This window comes from Jaculus jaculus, chromosome 1, assembly GCF_020740685.1.
Source record: "Jaculus jaculus isolate mJacJac1 chromosome 1, mJacJac1.mat.Y.cur, whole genome shotgun sequence".
Taxonomy (NCBI): Eukaryota; Metazoa; Chordata; class Mammalia; order Rodentia; family Dipodidae; genus Jaculus; species Jaculus jaculus.
In genome coordinates this window covers 148960976-148979698 of record NC_059102.1, presented here as the reverse complement: position 1 = coordinate 148979698, position 18723 = coordinate 148960976, and the positions used below count along the sequence as shown (strand labels likewise).

At 58.4% G+C, this 18723-nt stretch overlaps 1 protein-coding gene across 1 annotated transcript in view; it reads right to left on the bottom strand.

Moving 5' to 3' along the window:
* Rxra (retinoid X receptor alpha) overlaps nucleotides 1-18023 on the bottom strand; it is a 101020-nt gene extending 82997 nt beyond the window's left edge. Inside the window, exon 1 of the mRNA XM_045153365.1 lies at nucleotides 17933-18023. Coding sequence (XP_045009300.1) covers nucleotides 17933-17960 — 28 coding nt within the window. The 5' untranslated portion in view covers nucleotides 17961-18023. The remainder of the gene's footprint in view (nucleotides 1-17932) is intronic.
* Between the last annotated feature and the right edge of the window lie 700 nt (nucleotides 18024-18723).

Genomic DNA, 18723 nt, shown 5'->3' with positions numbered 1-18723 from the left:
GCACAGATATCCAGACCAAGCCTCTGAACTCCATCCCATCCCTCCCTAAGCACGTCTGCCCTGCTGAGATTGGCCATGTGGCCCAGGCTTAGAAGCAAAGCTCATGATAGGGTTAATTCCCATTCCCCAACCCCCCAGCCACTGCCCATCATGACCAGGGTCCAGACAAGCCTAGGCTAACCCTAGCATCAAAGCCCCAAGAAGCACAGCACTCATGAAGGGTGGAGGAGACCTAACCCTAGATGGCTGCCTGGAGGAGGCAGCACACAAAAGACACCTGTGAGAACCAAAAACCGACAGTGCTGCGGGGAGCAGTGTGAGGAGGTGGGTAGGGGGTACAGTCTTGGATCAAGCCCCACCTCCACCCTCCTGTTGTAGCACTGGAGGCAGGAACCAAGGGCCCTGCCTTCCTAAGAGGAATTTGGGCTATGATCAGAATGGAGTTTGATGAAAAACCGCAGGTTTTCCCCGCCTGTGACTGCTGACTTGGGAACACAGGCAGACCCCACTCACACCCCTTCAGAAGGATGGTGGGTTCAAGAAGCTGAGCCCCAAGAGAAAGCCTATTTGCCTGCCTAACACCAGGCCACCCAGCTGTGAGAGCCATCTCCCGTCATACTCTGCATCCAGAATACCCTCACATCAGGGCTGGATGGAGATGAAGGAAATGAGTTCCAAGCGGGGCTGGGGAGGAGCTTATCCATATGTATTCTGCAGACTCCAAGCAGGCTGCATACCCTTGGCCTTCATAAGCAGGGCAGGGTTGAGGGTCAGGCCATGGGCAGTTTCCAGGGGCAGAGGCATTGAATCCAGGCCCCCAGGGGCTGGAACAAAAGCGACCGTGTCAGGCAAGTTACCAAGAAGAAGGAGGGCATGAGCAAAGGCCCCGAGGTGAGAAGGTACAAGGCATGGGGTCCAGACATCTTGAGCTTGGCAGCCAGGACCTCCATGAAGAAGGTCCCATGTATTACAGGGAGGGCTGAGCCACCCTCAGTGGGACTGTAAAGAGCCAGAGAGTTGTAGTAACAGGGACAGCGCATCTGCTGACCATGCTCCTGGCCACTGACTGGGAGGAAGCACTTTCCCACAGTTACGAAAGCACCACGAAGACAGGAAGGGGGAAGGAACTAGTACGAAGCACCTCAGGCTCAAGGCCATGGTCAGCGCAGTGCTGGTGGGGATGAGGCCTGGGCCCTGAGGGCCAGCCTGCTGGACATGTGCCCCTCTTCTGGTCATAAGAAAGGCTAATGGGACTGGAACAGTGGCTTTACCCACAAGTCCCTATGAGGCCACATCCAGCAGCATCTCCCTGCCCAGATCTGGGAACACTCTTCCCCAGTAGGCAGAGCTACAAGCCTACTTACCTTCCCCAGCCCCACAGGGTGCCCCCATCCCAGAATGCTGGCCTACAGGCCTCACAGGCCCCATAACTGGAGCCAGCACTCCTCTCCCTGACCTTGGGACAAGGACACTGAGGTTCAGAGAGGCCTCCAGCTCCCACTCCCTGCTTCTGGTCCAACATCAAGGGATAGGCCCTCCTTCAGTAATCCACATGACCACTCTAGAAGCAGATGGCATGAACCCACACATGAGAGAAGGGGCTTGAAGAAGGAGCCACCACTGCCTACGGCATACATTACCTGCCCAGTATTATGGCCCACTGATAGCTTATAGGTCTCTGAGGCAGGCTCGCCTTCATCTCCACAGGCTGAATGCCTGCATCCAGGACACCTCCCAAGGGTGGCCATGTAGAAATCTATAATCTCCTGGGGCCTCTCTGAGGAGGACCCCCTCCGGCCCCCGCACTGCAGGGTTTGGTTTCCTGGCCTGTAATCAAAGGATTACCAACAATCCTGGCACCCACACGTGCAGGTTCTGCCAACACCACAACACACACCTCCCACTCGACTCACACCAAGAAAGCCACCACCACATCAGGACAACAGCCACCACCTGTGCTGACACCAAGCCAGCCAGGGCAGAAAGGATCACCTGCCCCGATGTCCTGACCTGAGGGGACAGCCAACATCAACCACCTCTTGATGGAGGCCACCACCCATCCCACAGGCAAAGCTGCCTCTGAGCCTGCTCCTTCCTACAAAGGCTGACTCCCTCCCCAGGACTCCTGGAGGGGCACAGGCTCAGTACGGACTGGGGAGTTCCACATACACACCTGGGGGTCACAGTGGTCTGGGCCCAGTTCAGGACCACACGTCCACGAGGCATGCAAGCAAGTGACAGGGTAAGAATCCCCATGCCAGGGTGGGCATCACAGAGCCCACAACACAGTGGACATCTCAGTGGGCTGAGCCAAGACTAGAGGAACATGATCCCATGATCCACACAAGCCACAACCTGGCTCCGCCCTTGCCGCACCCTGCCTGGCCTGGTCCCAGTAAGCACATTGCATATCTATTTACCCAAAGTCCATGCCCCACCCCATGGGGAACACACCCCCAGCGAGACTCAGGGAGGCATCCATGGAAACTGAGTCAGACACCAGGCATACCTCCTGCCAATACCCAACTGCCTGAGGCTGTTCCCAGAGGACAGGAAGGGGGGGAGCTCCTAGCCCCAGGTGTATGACAGCCACCTTTGGAGTGCCCCTACTTCCCCACTGCTGGGTCACACACAAGCTCCCAGTCCTGAGGTCCCAGGCTTGGGCCAGGAAGCCGGGTGGAGACTGGAGGGTGGGGCCCATCTAACCCAGAGTTGCTGAAAAGAGCTCACGAGGAAGTAAAAATAGGAAATAAAAATAAAATTGCCCCGGCCAGCCCCAGTTGTTTGTATAGGAAACGAGGCATCTCCTTGCCTAACAAGGCAGGCTGGCTCCAGTCCCTCCCAGATACACGGGGTCTCCAGGTCTGCTGTCTCCAGAATGTCATCCAGGCACCTGGGGTCCAATGGGAAGCCCCCAGACAGAGTCCTGAAACTCTGGGTTTGAATCCCAGCTCTGCTGCCATCCTGCCCTTGAGCTTCGCATGTCTCCACGCAGCTTCAGGGATGGGGTAGGGGCTACCTCCCCTGTGGAAGGAAGGGGTGTACAGTGCTGCGCCCTGCCTCCGCTGGAGCCCCCATGGTAGGGACTGAATCAAGGTCAGCCCCTCTGCTTGCCATCTCTGTCTGCATGTCTGTTCTGCCCAGGGTGGGCAGATGGGCGACAGGGGCACAGGAGTTCAGACCAGAGGCAGCCTGGGCCACCCGCCCCACCCGCAGCTCACAGCCCTCGATTTCCTCATCACACAATGAGAGGAAGCATTCCTTCCTATCCTTCCCTGCTGGGCCTTGCCAGCATTCACGCCAGGCGAGTGCGTACTGAAGTATGCATGGCGACCGGAGCTTCGGGACCAACCAGCTCCCTGTCCCGGGCACAGACCCCCGTGCTAGGACTCCACTCCTGGAGCTGAGACACCCCAGCCCCAGAGCAGCAGCAGCAGAGGACTGCTGCCACAGCTATCACTCCACAGCCCCCCACCCACACATGCACAACTGGCAGCATAGGTGCCCTCTGGGTCAGCACTCACCAGCAGGTAGGGGCTGCCCAGGGCACCTGGGATAGGCAGTCCCAATGCTGCTCGTGGGTGGGGGACAGTGAGCCAAAAGCCATGACAACAAGCCTCTAACTAGTCCATAATGCACTACTTCAGTGTTCCTTGCCACACAAGGATCGCCTTGGGCCCCCACTAATGCCCATCACCCATGCCACTCCCTGGTACCTGGCCCAGATGGAGTGACATCAACTGGTCTGACCTTCCTATGCCAGCCAGGGGGTCTTTCTAGAATACATACACACTCTCAGCTCTCCAAGGAGCTGAGCACCTATCCCCAGAGAAGACTCCCTCCCCAGGCAGTGCATAACGTCTGTGGGCACCTGCTGCTCTGAAGCTTTCCTGGCCTGCCAGGCCTCTAAGTGCCTGACTGCAAGACATGTCCCTGCGCCCCAAGCAAGCCGGGCCCCGAGGTCCCTGGTGCTAAGCTGACTGAGGGAGTCAGGTTCAAAGCAAGGGCCTCATCTGAACCCTGGCTTTGCAACTACTACACAGCAGGAGTGGGGGACAGGGCGCACAGACACACACACACACACACACACACACACACACGAGCAATGCACAAACCCTCATGCCTGGACATAGGTGTTGTGGTGGTTTGGATAAGGTGTTCCTCATAACTCATAACATAAACTCATGTGTTTTGAATGATTGCTCCCCAGCTGATGGCAACTTGGCAGGTGAAGCCTTGCTGGAGGCAGTGTATTTGGGGAGTGGGCTTAGGGGGGTTACAGCCAGCTCCTCTTTGCTAAAGTGTGCCACACTCTCCTGTTGCTATTGTCCACCTAATGCTGGCAAGAGGGTGATGCCCATCCTCTGTTCTGCCATCTTTTTCCTACCATCATGAAACCTCCCTTTGAGACTGTAAGACAAATTTTTAAAAATTTTTTTTATTTGGTTTTTCGAGGGAGGGTCTCACTCTAGCCCAGGTTGACCTGGAATTTACTATGTAATCTCAGCATGGCCTTGAACTCACAGCGATCCTCCTACCTCTGCCTCCCGAGTGCTGGGATTAAAGATGTGCCAGCAACATGAAGGTAACTACAACAGGTGTGCAGACACACTCACTCACCAGCTGACAATACACAGAACTTCATGCACAGACATGGGTGTGTACACAGTTCACATGTTGACAAGTCATAGACTCTTACACATGGACAGGGTTCACAGACACACACTGTCGTATGGTCACTCACACTCACATGCTGACAATACAAAGACCCTCACACATGGATGTAGGTGTGCACAGACACATGAGTCACATGCTGTCAGAGGTGCACACAAACACAGGGTCGCGCATGGGCATGGGTCACCCCCACTCCCAGAGGCATACACACAGACTTCTTACCACACACCATGCCCAGCACCCAGTCACATGAGTACCCTGCAAACCCTGTGCTGCAGCAGTCAGGGTGCCAAAACCCAGGAGAAGGACTGAATGTCCAGTGGGGCTGAGGCCAATGAAGGAAGGACAGGGCAGAGCAAAGCAGAGGGCCACATGCTCACAAAGGGGACCAGGCTGCCTACCGAATCAGCTGCCAGGTGCAAAACCTCCTAACTGTCCAGTGAAGCAATCTGGACCCCCATGAACAAGGTACAACCAGGCCAGTGCTGAGGATGAAAGGGACAGGCCCTGAGCCTTCAAGGCCCAAGTACCAACTTCAGGTAGTGCCTACCGGCCTCTCAGATTCGGGACACACAAAACCCACCCTCGGTGCCCAGGTTCCCGCTGGCAGGGGCTGTCAAATACCAGTGAGGAGGTCGCAGTGGGAGGCAGACAATGGTGGTGACAACAATCACAGCGTTGTTCTCAGGAAAGCAGCCAGGGAAACCTGGGGAGGGAGGGGACAGCCAGCAGGCAGATGGCCAGGAAGAGCAGAGTAGCTGCTGGGAGGGAGGCTATCTCCAGAGCCCTGGGGGACCCCAGAGATAGAATAACGCCCCAGTTCATACACAACGCACATGCACAGGTCCCCCCAGGACAGGGCACACAAACATTCACACATGGTCTGCATGCAAGTCTGGAATCATGACTGAGGAGGGAGGTGGTGCAGGCCCCCTCTGATAACCACTTCCCAGCTTATCAGCCATGTCCAAGGCTGCATGGGTTCTGGTACTGTCCCCTCCTCCGACCATCAGCGGTTGCAAGTGCGTCCAGCCACCCAGCCTGGAGACACAATAACTGTCCACACGCAGATAAGTCCCTAAGCCACTGTGGGCGGGGAGGCCGCAACTCGGGCCCATTGACACTGCCCTACCAGCCATAGCTACGCTGGCCAAACGCCCATGGAGAACACACCACTCCCCGCAGTGAGGTAGCCAGAGGTAGAGGGGTAACCTGGCCCATGACCCCACGGTGACCTAGGGGGCATCAGCCTGGGTAAGAACCAGGGGTGCCACCTGGGCCAGAGCCTGATCTGTGAATCAGCTAGCTAGCGTGGCCTGCAGACAGTAGAGTATGGATTACTCCCAAGAAAGCCTGCAGACACCAGCACTTTCCCTGACAAACCACAGCACACCAGCCACAAGGAGCCAGGATAAGGCAGCAGAATTAGGTGCCTGGCCACAGCTGCACCCCATGCTCCTGCGCTCATTGAGGCTGAGGGTGGCCCATCGATGACAATGGCCAGGCCAGCAAGAGATGCTAGATCACTAGTACCCACTACCTGCTGGACCAGGGAGACCCCCTGAGGATGTTCTTATGGTCTGATACAGACCAGCCCTCCTCACATGGGTCAGCAGGGGCTGGTAACAGCATGTAGCACCCAAAATCACACAAGTGTCTCGAGCCTGGGTCAACTGCCCAATGATTGCGGACACACCCGCCCAGGTTGGCTGTGGCCAAGTATACTTCTCCAGTGGACCACAGAGACCACGGGGGGGGGGGGGGGGGGGGCGGGGGGGCACAGAACCACTAGAGCTACAGGGATACTGGTGTATGAATAAGTGTATGCTGCACATGTGTAGATACACACACACACACACACACCCTGCACAGTCGGGACCACCTCCCTCCTGCTCAGGCTGGGCTTGGGGATCCACCCTGCTCCTGGCGCTCAACCTGATGGTCCTAGTGCTGCCCTTAAGCACACAAAAAACCCCACAACCTCCATCAGGGAGCACAGATCTGGGGTGCAGGTGAGGTGAGGGACCCTCCAAAACCTGGCTTGGAGCCATATCTGCTAGATAGTCCCTGGGAGAGTCATCCACCCCAGCAGCCTCCTCCTCGGCCATTCCTTAGGCCGAGCCCACTTCTTTCCTGGCTAATAAGCTCTGCAGGACACCTCCAGCCTGGCCAGGACCCCCACCTGCTCTGGCAGCTGCTCCTCATTTAGCACCGCAGCCTCTGTCACACACAGGTCACCTTCACAGGTTCTACTCTCCAAAAGAGGCAGCCCCCAAGGCCCAGTGCCCTCACCTAATCCCCAAGGCCTATGAACCCTCAGCCCACCACTGGCCTCTCCAGAGCAACCCCAAGCTCTGGCTCCGTGCACTCAGCATCTCCACATCCTGACTGAGGCCCAAACCATCATGTCTCCCCCAGCCTAGCAGAGGGAAGGGGATCCTGCCCTGCGCATCCTTGAGCCTGCGGATGTTGTTCTGCGGCTGGGTACTCGTGACCCTCCTCAGCTCTGCCCCCTGGCAGGGCTGGCACGTAGCCAGCTAAGCAAAAGGAAACCCGCCCATCTCAATGCTCTTGGTTTAAGTTCTGCACACTGCAACCACTCACGCTGTGGTCAGGAACACAGCTGCTGAAGGCCGGAGCCACAGGACATGCAGGAGTCTCAAAGCTGGTCCCCCACAGGGGAAGGCACACTCCTGTGTGAGACAGTGACTGCAACATCAATGAACTCCACGTTAGAAGCCCAAGGACACAGAGCTGAGACTAGACAGTCCGGGTGCATAAAGTAACTTCTCAGCGAATTCCTACACATCCTTCAGACCCAGCTCTAGAAGACCAAACCTTCCCAACACTACAGTCACCCCATCGCCACCCCACATCAAAGACAGGGAAGCACTGTCAGCCCAGGCTACCTGCTCACTAGGAGCCACCTGCCCTGATACCCACTAGGTAATTTTGAAAAAATAAAAGTGTAAAGAGACCTCAGGAATCTGCCCTCTGGGTGCCCACTCGGGTTGGACAGGCTCAGATCTCCTTCCAGCACTCATTGAGTACAGGCGAACATGGACAGATGGATGGACACATGGAGAGTAGACAGGCAGAGGAGCTTTGCCAACATGTTTCAACAAGATCTATCTGGCCCAGAAAGCAAGCCAGGTCCACACACAGGGGGCTTTTGAAGGTAAGGGCCCCACTATCTGCATCTGGGCAGCTGTGTCTGAGGAAGACGCAAGCTGTGCTCAGTGGCAGCTGTGTCAATTGTGAGCCAAACACAGGTGAAGACACTTTTGGGGGGCGGGAGCATGCATGCACAGCAACAGTCCAGATCCACACTAGGGCCAGCAGGGCCTTGGGTGTGAAGGCAGTTCCACAGAACCCCCAGTGCAAGGTCCCTGCCCCTCCCAGGCAGGGCTGGGATAGACAAGAAGCAGGACTTCCCTCCCCGGGGAAGCCAGCTGAGCCCAATGGGATGTTCTTAACACAGTGATCTGAAGCCGTCCTTGGCGTGGGACAAGCCCACATCTCAGCCCCGCCATGAACTTGGGGGGGAGTGGCATAGGATGGGGTCTGCAGAGAGCCCTGACTCGTCCCGCAGCCCTGTGGGATGCATGCGGCACATGGCGCTGGGAGTTCTGCAGCTAATGCAGCCTGGGAACCAGCTTCCCTGGATGTCTGGCAGCGGGGAGCCAGCCATGCAGTCTTGGCCCATGCAGAAAAGGGCTTCTTCTGTCTTCAGCTGTCAAGGATCCAGCCACAGACTTCCCACCTCTACCTCAGCCCAGTGTTCATCCTTCCTGCCGGCTGGTGAGGAAACCAGCAAAGGAAGGCGCTATGCACCCCAGGCAAGGCGTGTGCTGCGGCAAAGGGAGAGGGGCAGCAGGCCCTGGACCTGCTTCCACCTAAGGTGCAACTGCTACAGAGCCTGGAGACCACGGCCACCCAACATCCCCAGGCCAAGTCCCCAGGGTTCCAACCTCAAGTGGCAGTGGGTGACCCAACCTTGTTTCCAGGGAGTATGAGGGGGATGCAAGCCCTGCCCCCCCCCCTTGGTCCTGGCACCCAATGACTAAGGCCCCTGCCTCCCCACCCCTCCTCGACCTTGATCCTGGGCAGAAAGTCCACAGCAGGGTGGGTGGGGGCGGGTCCGCCACCTCCCCTGGACTCTGGTCCCAATCAGAACTGTCCTCTAGCCAGCTAGGAGAGACAGGGCCACAACATACAGCCAGCTTATCCTGCAGGCTCCCAGGCAGATGACACAAAAGCTGCCTAAAAGGAGAGAAGCAGGATGGACCAGAGATGTGGGAACAGACTTGATGGCGGGGGCTTGGGGGAGAGCAATTGCTCCACCTAAAATGGGCCCCAGCAAGGGCCACTCACCCCAGGGCAGGACTGACGCTCTGCACTGGACAGTGGCCGATGGCGAGCCAGCAGGGGTAGGCTTCACATTTAGGAAGACTTAGGCACCAGGAGAGAGAAAGAGAGGAGACATCAGGCTGACAGGGAAGCAACTCTGAAGCCACCACACTACCACCAGGCCCAGGGCCCAGACTCAGGTCTCCATAGGGTTAATCATTCCCAGACCAGCTGACCACACCCCCATGTTCACAAGGCTCCCACAGCACAGACCTGTGGCCCAGCTGGCAAGGGGCAGGCAAAGAGGAGCCTGGCCAAGCAGCTTTTGGAACTTTTGGAACACTCAAGAAAAGGGCACATGTCCATACCCACCTGAGCATCCCATCTCTGGGCCCTTGGCTAGAGCCGTAATTCCCTGGAGATCTGCTTTAATTCCTTAGCCTATCCAGTAAACTTGCATCCATCCTTCAATACCCATCTTCAAGGGGCTGGGGAAATGGCTCAGTAGTTAAAGGTTCTTGCTTGCATAGCCTGCTGGCTCTGGGTTCAATTCCCCAGTACCCACATAAAACCAGATGCACCAACTGGCACATGTGTCTGGAGTTGGTGTGCAGAAGTCAGAGGCCCTAACACTGCTTTTTCTTCTCTGTCAAATGTACAACACCTCTGTGAAGCTTCCTTCATCTCCTCAAGTACCTTAAAGGTAAAGCAACTGAGGCCCAAAAAGAGGAATTTTCTGGTGGTGGGCCACATATCCCCCAACTAGGAGCTGGCATTTAACCACGACATGGGTTGGCCTACATCATCAGTTAGTGTGATATAAGCTGAGGGGGGGGAGGGGGGTGAGAGGTTTTTGATGAGGCTAGAGAGGCTACAGAGCCCCCTGAATCCAGACGTGGGCCTGGCTCCATGCTGGAACAATGGGAGCTGTGAAAAGATCCAGGCAGAAGAGATCAGAATCCAGGCGGAGAAGGCTGGCCCAACCTGGGATGGTGGCTGGTATAGGGTTGACCTCACTCATCTATGGGCCCTGTGCCCATCTTGCCTCCCCCGTATTCTTAAATGCCATGATATACACAGTACACACTCTACCCCAAAAGTGTCTTTCCCAGTTCAAATCCAAAGTAAGTCCACCTGGGATGACCACATGACTCCCTAGCCCTGATGAGCTCAGAGCTCATGGCTTCCTGGACCCCAGGGACACCCCCGCTTAATTCTTGTTACCCTCAGCTGAGGGAAGGCACAGAGTCATCCTCAAGGGCTGCTCCCCAGCTATGTCACAGGACAGGATGGACAGCAGCCCAGCAGAAGAAGCCAGGGTGCCACGAGGGGAAGGCAGCAGCTGCCAGCTGCCAGGACCCCCACAGAGATAGCAGGAAAAAGACCTGCCCAGGGCCATCAGACAGCTAGACAGAGAGCAAGCCTGGCGGGCTGTCCCTTCCCCAGCCCACCTGAGCAGGGCAAGACTAAGGACTCTCTAGAAGACCCTCTAAAACCCAAAGTCAGGTGCAACATCTATGGAGAACCATAGAAGTTCAGCTGAATGGAGCTGGGCCACAAAAGGGATGCATCAGACACCAACTGTCCGGTGGAAGAAAACTCCAGGAAGCCCCTTCATTTGCAACCTCCTCAACCTTACTAGGGTTGTAAGCGCCCCAACATCACAGCCAGCCCATAGGACACTGAGCTGAAGGACCGACAGGCTCAAGGCCTGCCTCGCGGATTCCATTGCTGATGCAGGCTGCCTAGTACCCAGCACTGCCTGGAGATCACGCATTTTGAACAAGGCCTGGGTTTCCAAGAGAACAGGGGCTGCCATGGCCCCACTGACCCCTTTCCAGGGCACAAGGCACCCTTCACTGATGCTACTGTGAGGCAGCCAGTGTTGGCCAGGAAAGGGTCTATTCCATCCATTCCTTGACCAAAGGGGCAGCACATGTCATGCACTAAGGGCCACAGCCAGGCCCTGCCCTCAGGAACTAATATGGGATCCTAGCAGCTGGGTCTGGAAGCCCAGCACAGGGCGTGGGTACCCCGCAGGATGTGCGAGGAAGAGGAGTGACAGCAGAGAACTGGTTGGCGGGAAACACTGAGCCTGGGCAGACGGGTGCTCTCCTGTGCACGCAGCAACGAAGAAGAGCAGGCGGCCAGGCAGGAAGCCGGCAAGGCTGCAGTAGTGAGGATCCGAGGCCGCCGAGCTCCTGAGGTCCAGGGCAAGCTGCTCCCGGGCCCCACTTCAGAGGGGCTGGATAAGGAACCTTCACCAGCTCCAGCCACCTGGACTGTCACTGTCTGACCTCTGCCTGGGGCCAGCATGGACACTTAAGCTAAATTGGTCAATTATGGGATACTTAGATCCCTCCCGGGGCTTCCCAGCCTCCCGGCACTCTGGGTGGCAGCACCAGGAAGCCAGTTGAATCAGTAACCTCATTACAGCCAGCATGCACCCGACGGCTTTGAACTCCCCGGGGCTTATCCACGGCGCTGTGAGATTTACACACAACCTGGCTGGGGCCCAGGGTGCCCCGTTCCCCTTGGTGCTGGAGGTTCCACGCTTCTGACTCTACAGCCTCTGCTGACAGCCCGTCAGCACTAGGCCTGGGCTCCAGGGCACAACCTGGGAAATGGAGGCCTGGCCAGATGGGCCAGCAGAGATGCAGGGAGGCTAGAGCAGGTTTTGGCCCCTACGGAACTAGCTAGGCCTTGGGCCTCCAACTCCCCTGCATCCTGAGCCTGGCAGGCAGAGCTTGGTCCAGAAGGGGCCTGGCCTTCATGAAGGTTTGAACTTGAGTAGGGACGACCGTCTGGGAGAGAACCCCACACACCCAGAGCCTTAATGAAGACCACCAAGGAAGCCTAAAGCACCTTTCTTCACCCTGACCCTTGGGGTCCCAGCCCTAACCCCATGAAGCTGGACTTCCCTGCTTCCTTCCCCACAACCAGCCTGGCCCACAGTATTCCTGAGTGCTCCGGGTTGTCTGTCCTTCCAGGCCAGGGAAGGGACTCATGATTGCTTAATTATTCTGTCACCTTTTCCAGAGACCCTAGGGACACTCGCTGATGTTACAAGCCCTCAGGCCTTGAGATGTCTCAGTTAACTAGGCAAGGGGCCCTCCCTCAGGAACAGACCAAGGACCTAAGGACCAGGAAGGGGGATGAAGTGCAGGAGGTGGGCAAGGAGGGTGGCCTTGCCCATAGGGCTTCTGGCAAGGAAGGGTGGAGACACCCATACAACCAGGACAGAAGTGCCTTGGGAGCACGCTTACCAGCCCAGGTTCCACGTGGAGTGGGCCAGCCCAGCCACAGGCCCCAGACCAGACAGAAATCACTCCTCCCTCTAGCCTCCAAGCCACCTCTGCAGATAGTCTGAGCCAACACCACTGTGACCATGTTGGGCTCCAGCCTCACCTCGCACATTACCACCTCCTGCCTCACCTCCTGGCTTTAGGCTGGCCTTGTCTGTCTGTCCTTGCCAATCACTCCTCCCTTACCTGTTACACCTCACCTCTCTTCTGCCACCCTCCCCATGTAGCCCATGGGGAGGACCAGGCTGTGCCCACCAGGTGCTTCCTGTATATAAGAGAGAATGGAGCCCACCAGCAGGCCTGGATCCTCCTTGGAAAAGGCACTGCTGAGTCCCTAAAGGCCAGACAGTGGTGCACGTGTGTGTGCCTGCTTGCACATGTGTGTGCATGTTGTGGGCGGGGACTGCAAAGATAACCAAGTCCTTGCCCTACCCTGGAGACCTGGCCATCCTGCCCTGGCCCCCTCCCCCAGCACCCAGACAGCTCAGTCCTTAGTGGGTAAGGCAGTATGCCAGGCCACCAGATTCTAACATAAAGAGCCTTTGGCTGCTCCCCCAACCAAGAGTGGCCTGGTGGAGCCTGAAATATCTCCCAGCTACCAGCCTACCACAGGATGGCCCTGGAGTGGCAATCAATGGGTCTCCTCTCCCAGACAGTACTGGGGGAGGAGGCAAGCCTCCCAGGGTCAGGGGTCAGAACTGTCACAGTGAGACCTCAGGCCCACTGGTTACAGGGCACAACAGCTGCTCAACCCCAGGGAGACAATAGCAGGCCTCCCAGAGAACTAGGCTGGGTGTGGACCTGGCCAACAGGTAGGCTTCTGTGGATGCTAACACAGCAAGAAGACCTGGGCACGTTCAAGGACAAGTTCTGGCCCAGCTAGTGCTCAGGGCTGGGCCTGGCCTGGGAAATCAGTTGGAAGAGCAAAATCAGGGAGAAGCACGCAGAGGCGCGACCCAGGCACCAAGGCAAACTGACACCACTGGGGAGCCTGGTTTCCCCATCACCCACGAGGTCCTGAGTTCAGTCCCTGGTACATAGCAGGCAACCACTGCATGGCAAGTGTTGGAGCAGAACCTGACAGAAGTACTTGAGATCCAGGAGGCCCCGGAGGCCTTGAGCTCTGCTCCACTGCCTCACTGCAGGCCAGCGGGCATTGCCAGGTGAGTGTCGGGTGTGTCTGGATGTCTGCATTCGCCCAGGTCTCACGCGTGCGTACACCCCACTCCCCACACAGCCTAGGCCAATTTTATCTAGCTGCTTCCTGCTCCGTTTCACGCTCATTCAGCTGCTGAGCTAGACAATTGCTTTGTAACTCTAGGGTGCAATTTCCCTGTCTGTGAGGCGCTGGGGCACGACTGTTCAGAACATCTCGCACCAGGCTTGGGTGGGTGTGCACGTGCATAGTCCCCCACCCATTGACACGATGGGCTCTGGGGAAAGTCGTGCAATGGTCAGGGGGTGCCCTAAGAACCTGGCAGGGATGAGGGCACTCAAGCAGTTGATACCTAGCCAAGGGGCTACATCTGTTTGCCTGACACCCACTTTTCACCTTTGCTCCCATATTGATAGTACCAGTGATTCTCAGGATGGTTTGGGTTCCATACTGGAGTCCTGGCCCCACCCTGATCACAGGGGGAGAGACACACCCCATGAACACAGTTCTGTGAACTCAGCCAGCCTACTTCCAACACCCTGGAAGGGCAGAGCCCATCCATTTTGCAGATGGCCAAAGTGAACCATCTAGCTTCAGGGCCCAGGGGCCTCTCTGTGGCTGTAGGGAAGGGTGTGGTCATGGGGGGGAGTGACAAAGGTCTAAGCAGAAAGAAGGGAGATGGCCTAAGGAAATGCAATAGGCCCATGGGTGGAGGGAACTTGAACATCTCCCCCACCTTTCCTAGAATCCACAAAACCCACCTGTTTAAAAAGCACCAGGATAACTTTCTGGAAGGTGACTCCCAAATGGACACACACATGCCGTACTAGTCCAGACACACAGCCTCTTGAGAACCAGGACCCCTCCTTCCATTTGTGACCCAGCCAATGGCCACTTTCCATGGAAATCCAGCAACTAAAGAGACCCCTTTTAGCTCTGCCTGGCCCACAAACTTTGGTCCTAGTGAGCAGGGAAAGAGAGCAGGTCTTAGCTTGTCCTGGCCCTAAGCCAGCCAAGAGGCCCTGGGCCTGTATCTACAGGATAGCTGAGCCAGGCCCGGCAGCAGCTCTTTTCCACAAGCCTAAGCCTTGTTCGCCCTCAAGACCCCCAGCCCTGAAATGCTCCAACATGGCAAGACCCTCTACCACCCGAGAAAGGAAAGACTGGGCAGTCTCAATGGCTATGGGTGGGCCTATGAGACTCACCCCATCCCATACCACTTTGTGTGGTGAAGTCTGTTCATACACGTGGACATAAACTCCCTGGCATGCACGGCCCTCTGCAGAGGGACATAGCCTGAGCACCCACTCTTTCCAGCAGAGTGACAAACCTCTTGGACCCACTTTCCAGAGTAAAGAATGAGGGCCACCAAGCTCAGCCCCCTCCACACCCACAGTGGAGATGGGAGAGGGCCCTGGAAGGGTGATCTGAGGGGCCTCCCTGAGGAGGTATGCCTCGCTGTATCCCTGAAAGACAGGCACAGCTGGAAGAGCTGTCAGGGGCCTGGCATAACTGGAAGCCAGCCCATACTAGCCACCCTGTGTGACCAAGCTGCCCGTTCAACTCTGAGCCCCACACGCCCCAGGGTGGGCAGCCCTGGGCTATGTCTAGAGCCCCCATCCCTCCACTGGCCCTTCCTAAAGTCCAGCTAGGTCAGCCCACATCTGGGCCACATGTTCAGGCCCAGTAGCAGTCAGCCCCAGACAAGGATGCAGGCCAGAGAGGCCACAGCCAGAGTCAGGCCAGCACTGGAAGGAAGGCTGTTTTACTCACCCTAACACTTCACCAGTCAACAAACAGAGCCCCTTCCAGAGTTTCCCAAAACAAATGCCCAAGTCGGCAGCCCAGGCCTAGCCACAAACTGCCTAGTCAGGCCCAAGCTGGACTCCAAGCCCAGCCTCCCGAGAGTCACGTGACCCTGTTATTTCAGGAGGCCCTGAACCACTCTATTTTGGGTCACAAGGGTTGTAATGTTACCAGAAACCCCTCACCCAGGCCCCAAATTCACTCAGGTCCTCAAGTGCTCCCTAAGAAGGTTGTTGGGGACCTAGAACCCTGCCTCTGGTCACCTGGTACCCCCACAAGCAAACCACAAGCAACTGAGGGTCAGTGCAGTCTAAGACCTTTGGACTTTGCAGGCTCAGCCTTCCAGTCCTACTGCCCAGTCCGAGAACCAGCCAAGACCCCCTCAACAGGCACGAAGCAAAGCCAGCCCTGGACATCAGAGCCAGGAAGCAGGGGCTGCCTCGGGGCGAATTCCCCAGCCTCGTTTTCCTTCCAGATCTGCCCCACACAGATCAGCTCAGTGGGTGGTGGCTGAGAGACTCCCCTACCCACCAAGCCCCACACAGTGCATGCTGGGAGGAGAAGCTCGCCCAGCTTCAAACCCCAAAAGTGGCCGGACAACTGAAAAGAGTGGTAGATCCTTCCCTGCAGCTTCAGGACAGACCTGAGCAGTCTGTGGGCCTTGGACTGGCCAGGCCCTCTGACACTCCGCCACCAGTAGGGATTAGGCTGTGTTGACAAAAGGGCTTAAGCAAGTAGCTGCTTAAATGGACCTTCAACTGAGCTGGACTTCAGAGTGGGTCACAAGCTTAAGAAAAAATAAAATGTAATCAGAGCTCAGGACTCAACACTCAGCCCAAGGGCATGGGCTACCCAGGAGGCTGCAAGCTGGGTCCTGAGAGCCACCGCTGGAGGAACACAAGACTCCTACCTCAGCCTCCCTGTGGGATGTCCATCCACTGGCGCTCCTGGGGCAGTAGTTGCAAGGCACAACCTCTCCTCTTCCCAGGGACTCTAGCACAGCCACTGTCGTCTCTGGGCACCCCTGTCCCCAGCCGCGCACCAGGCGGAACAGTCCTAGTAACTAACATGCACGGCCATGTCCAGGGGCCAGAGACTGAGCAGAGAATCCCTGCTCCAAAAGGCTGTTGTGTGCACACACATGCAGTAGGAAGGCTGCAGTAGAGATGGAGGTATCCTGCGCAGGAGTCCCACAGCAGCAAGCCACAAACAGCACAGCTTTCTCGTCCCGCAGACATGGACTAGAGGTTCCGACGCCAAGCCCATCACTCTGCAGCCCTGAAGTGAGGCCTCTCTCTCAGAAAGTTTCTCGTCTGTAACCTACATGGGCAGGAGTGGCCAGCCCAGGAGCTGGAACCCGGGCTTATCCAAGGAAAGCTCTCATTCAGCCTAAACCCCACAACCTGAATCACTATTACTGGAGAAGGAGTCTCTCAAGCTTGGAAAAACTTGAATCCCTCTACTACTCCAAGTCGCCCTTACCAGCAGGCTTGTCTGTGAGCTGTAAGCAGGCCAGGGTGCTCCGATCTGCTCCCTCACACCCAGAGTGGCCCACCTCCCAATATCACCAAATGTCCCTCCGGCTATGCTGAGTTCTGAACACCTCCCAGAATGGCTTAACGGCACCCCAGGCTTGGCTGGAGTGGGGGGCAGGCAGAAGGGGCCATGATCATGGGGCTTCGTCCATAATCAGCTGTCCTAATTTCCATTCAGCACAAATCCTTCACCAGCCTGACAGCCTGGCTGCTGTCCCCACCACCAAATTAATATCCTTCCCAGAGCTCATTTATAAAGTCCCACCCCTCCCCAACTGCTTCCCACTAGCTCCCAAACCCCAGCTAGAGCAATGGGTGGGGGCCCCTGACCATACCCATTCCTCCTCCTCCTCCTCCTAGAGTTGGCAGGCTGTCTGGGGCTGGGAGCTGCTGGCAGGATGGCAAAGGGATAGGAAAACGGACTCTCCTGCCTTTGGGCTGCCTTCCCTTTCACATGCCAGGGAGAACAGCTGTGGGGTGCCAGAGTGTTGGGCCCCGGTTGTGGATCTGATGCCCCTCACCAGGGACCCGTGGGTGAAGGTGCCTTGCCAGGGCTTGGGGCTGCTATGAGGAATGAACTGGGTACAAGCCTGTTTCCCCGGGCAGACAGACACCCAAGGGCCAGCGGCCTGTTCCAAACGGCAACCCGACGGACGGCGCAGTGGCCACTCGGGGCCCAGCACGCCACCTCCCCCCAACCCCCCCATCCCCGTCGTCCCGGTGCCAGGGAGGCCCGGAGCTCTCCAGCAAGCGCAGAAGTTGCTCCTCCAGCGCGGCCCGGTTCTTGCGCGGCTGGGCCGGGTGTGGACGCCCGGGTTGCCGGGGACGTCCGGAGCGGTGGAGTAACCTCTCCTGGTCCAGGGCAAACCTGCCGCCCGCGAGCCCCGCCGCCCACTCCCGCCACCGCCCGGGGCCGGGGAAAAGTTAGCCTGCGCCCACCCTCCTCCGGGCCCGACGACGGACGGAACTCTCGAGAAGGCCGGCGGCGCGGGGGAACCGAGCGGATCGGGCCGGACCCCCACGCGCACGGCGCACGCGCCCCCCCACCCCGCCGGCTCCACCGGGCCCGTCCCCCGCCCGCCCGCCCGGCTGCGGCCGGCACTCACCGAGCGGCAGGAAATGTTTGGTGTCCATGTCTGCGACTAACTCATGCCCAGCCGGCGGCGGAGCAGCGAGCGGCGGCGCGGCGGCCCCCGGCGCGGCCGGCCCGAGCCCGGGCGGCGGGGAGCCGGCGGCGGCAGCGGCGGCGGCGGCGCGCGGAGGCCGCGGCGCGGCGAGTTGTTGCAAAAGTCGCCCAACAATGTAAACTACTTGTGCCTGCGCGCCGCCGCCGCCGCGCGCGCGCACCCGCCGCCCCGCGCACCCGCCGCGCGCCGCGCTCCGGCCCCGGCCTGCAGCGGGGGGTGACGGAGGGGGGGGGGACGGCGGGGGGCCCGCGACGGGCGCGGACTCGACGCAGCGCCGCCGCTGCCGCTCGGCACGCCCCGCCCGCCCGCCGCCGCCGCCGCCGCCCGGGTGCCGAGTTGAGAGCGCTCTGCAAACTTGCAAGTTTGCCTCCGCCAGGGGTTCCCGGGAGCCGCGGAGAGGCGGCGTGGGAGGAGGGCGGGGTGGGAGAAGAGGCAGGCGGGAGCAGTTTTCCCTCCCCGGCTGCCCAAAAAACCCGCTGCCGCCGGAGGAGGAGGAGGAGGAGGAGGAGGAGGTGGTGGAGAGCGGGGCTGGGAGCCCCGCGGCCCGGCCATTGTCTGCCCGGCCACACAAAGAGGCCGGCCGTGGCCGCGCAGGGACCCTAGCCCAGCAAGGCGTCCTGCGGGAGAGCCTGGGCACGCCACGCACCCCAGATCACACGTGGGGAAACTGAGGCCCGGGAGGGGCGGTGAGCCCCGACGCCTGACGCAGC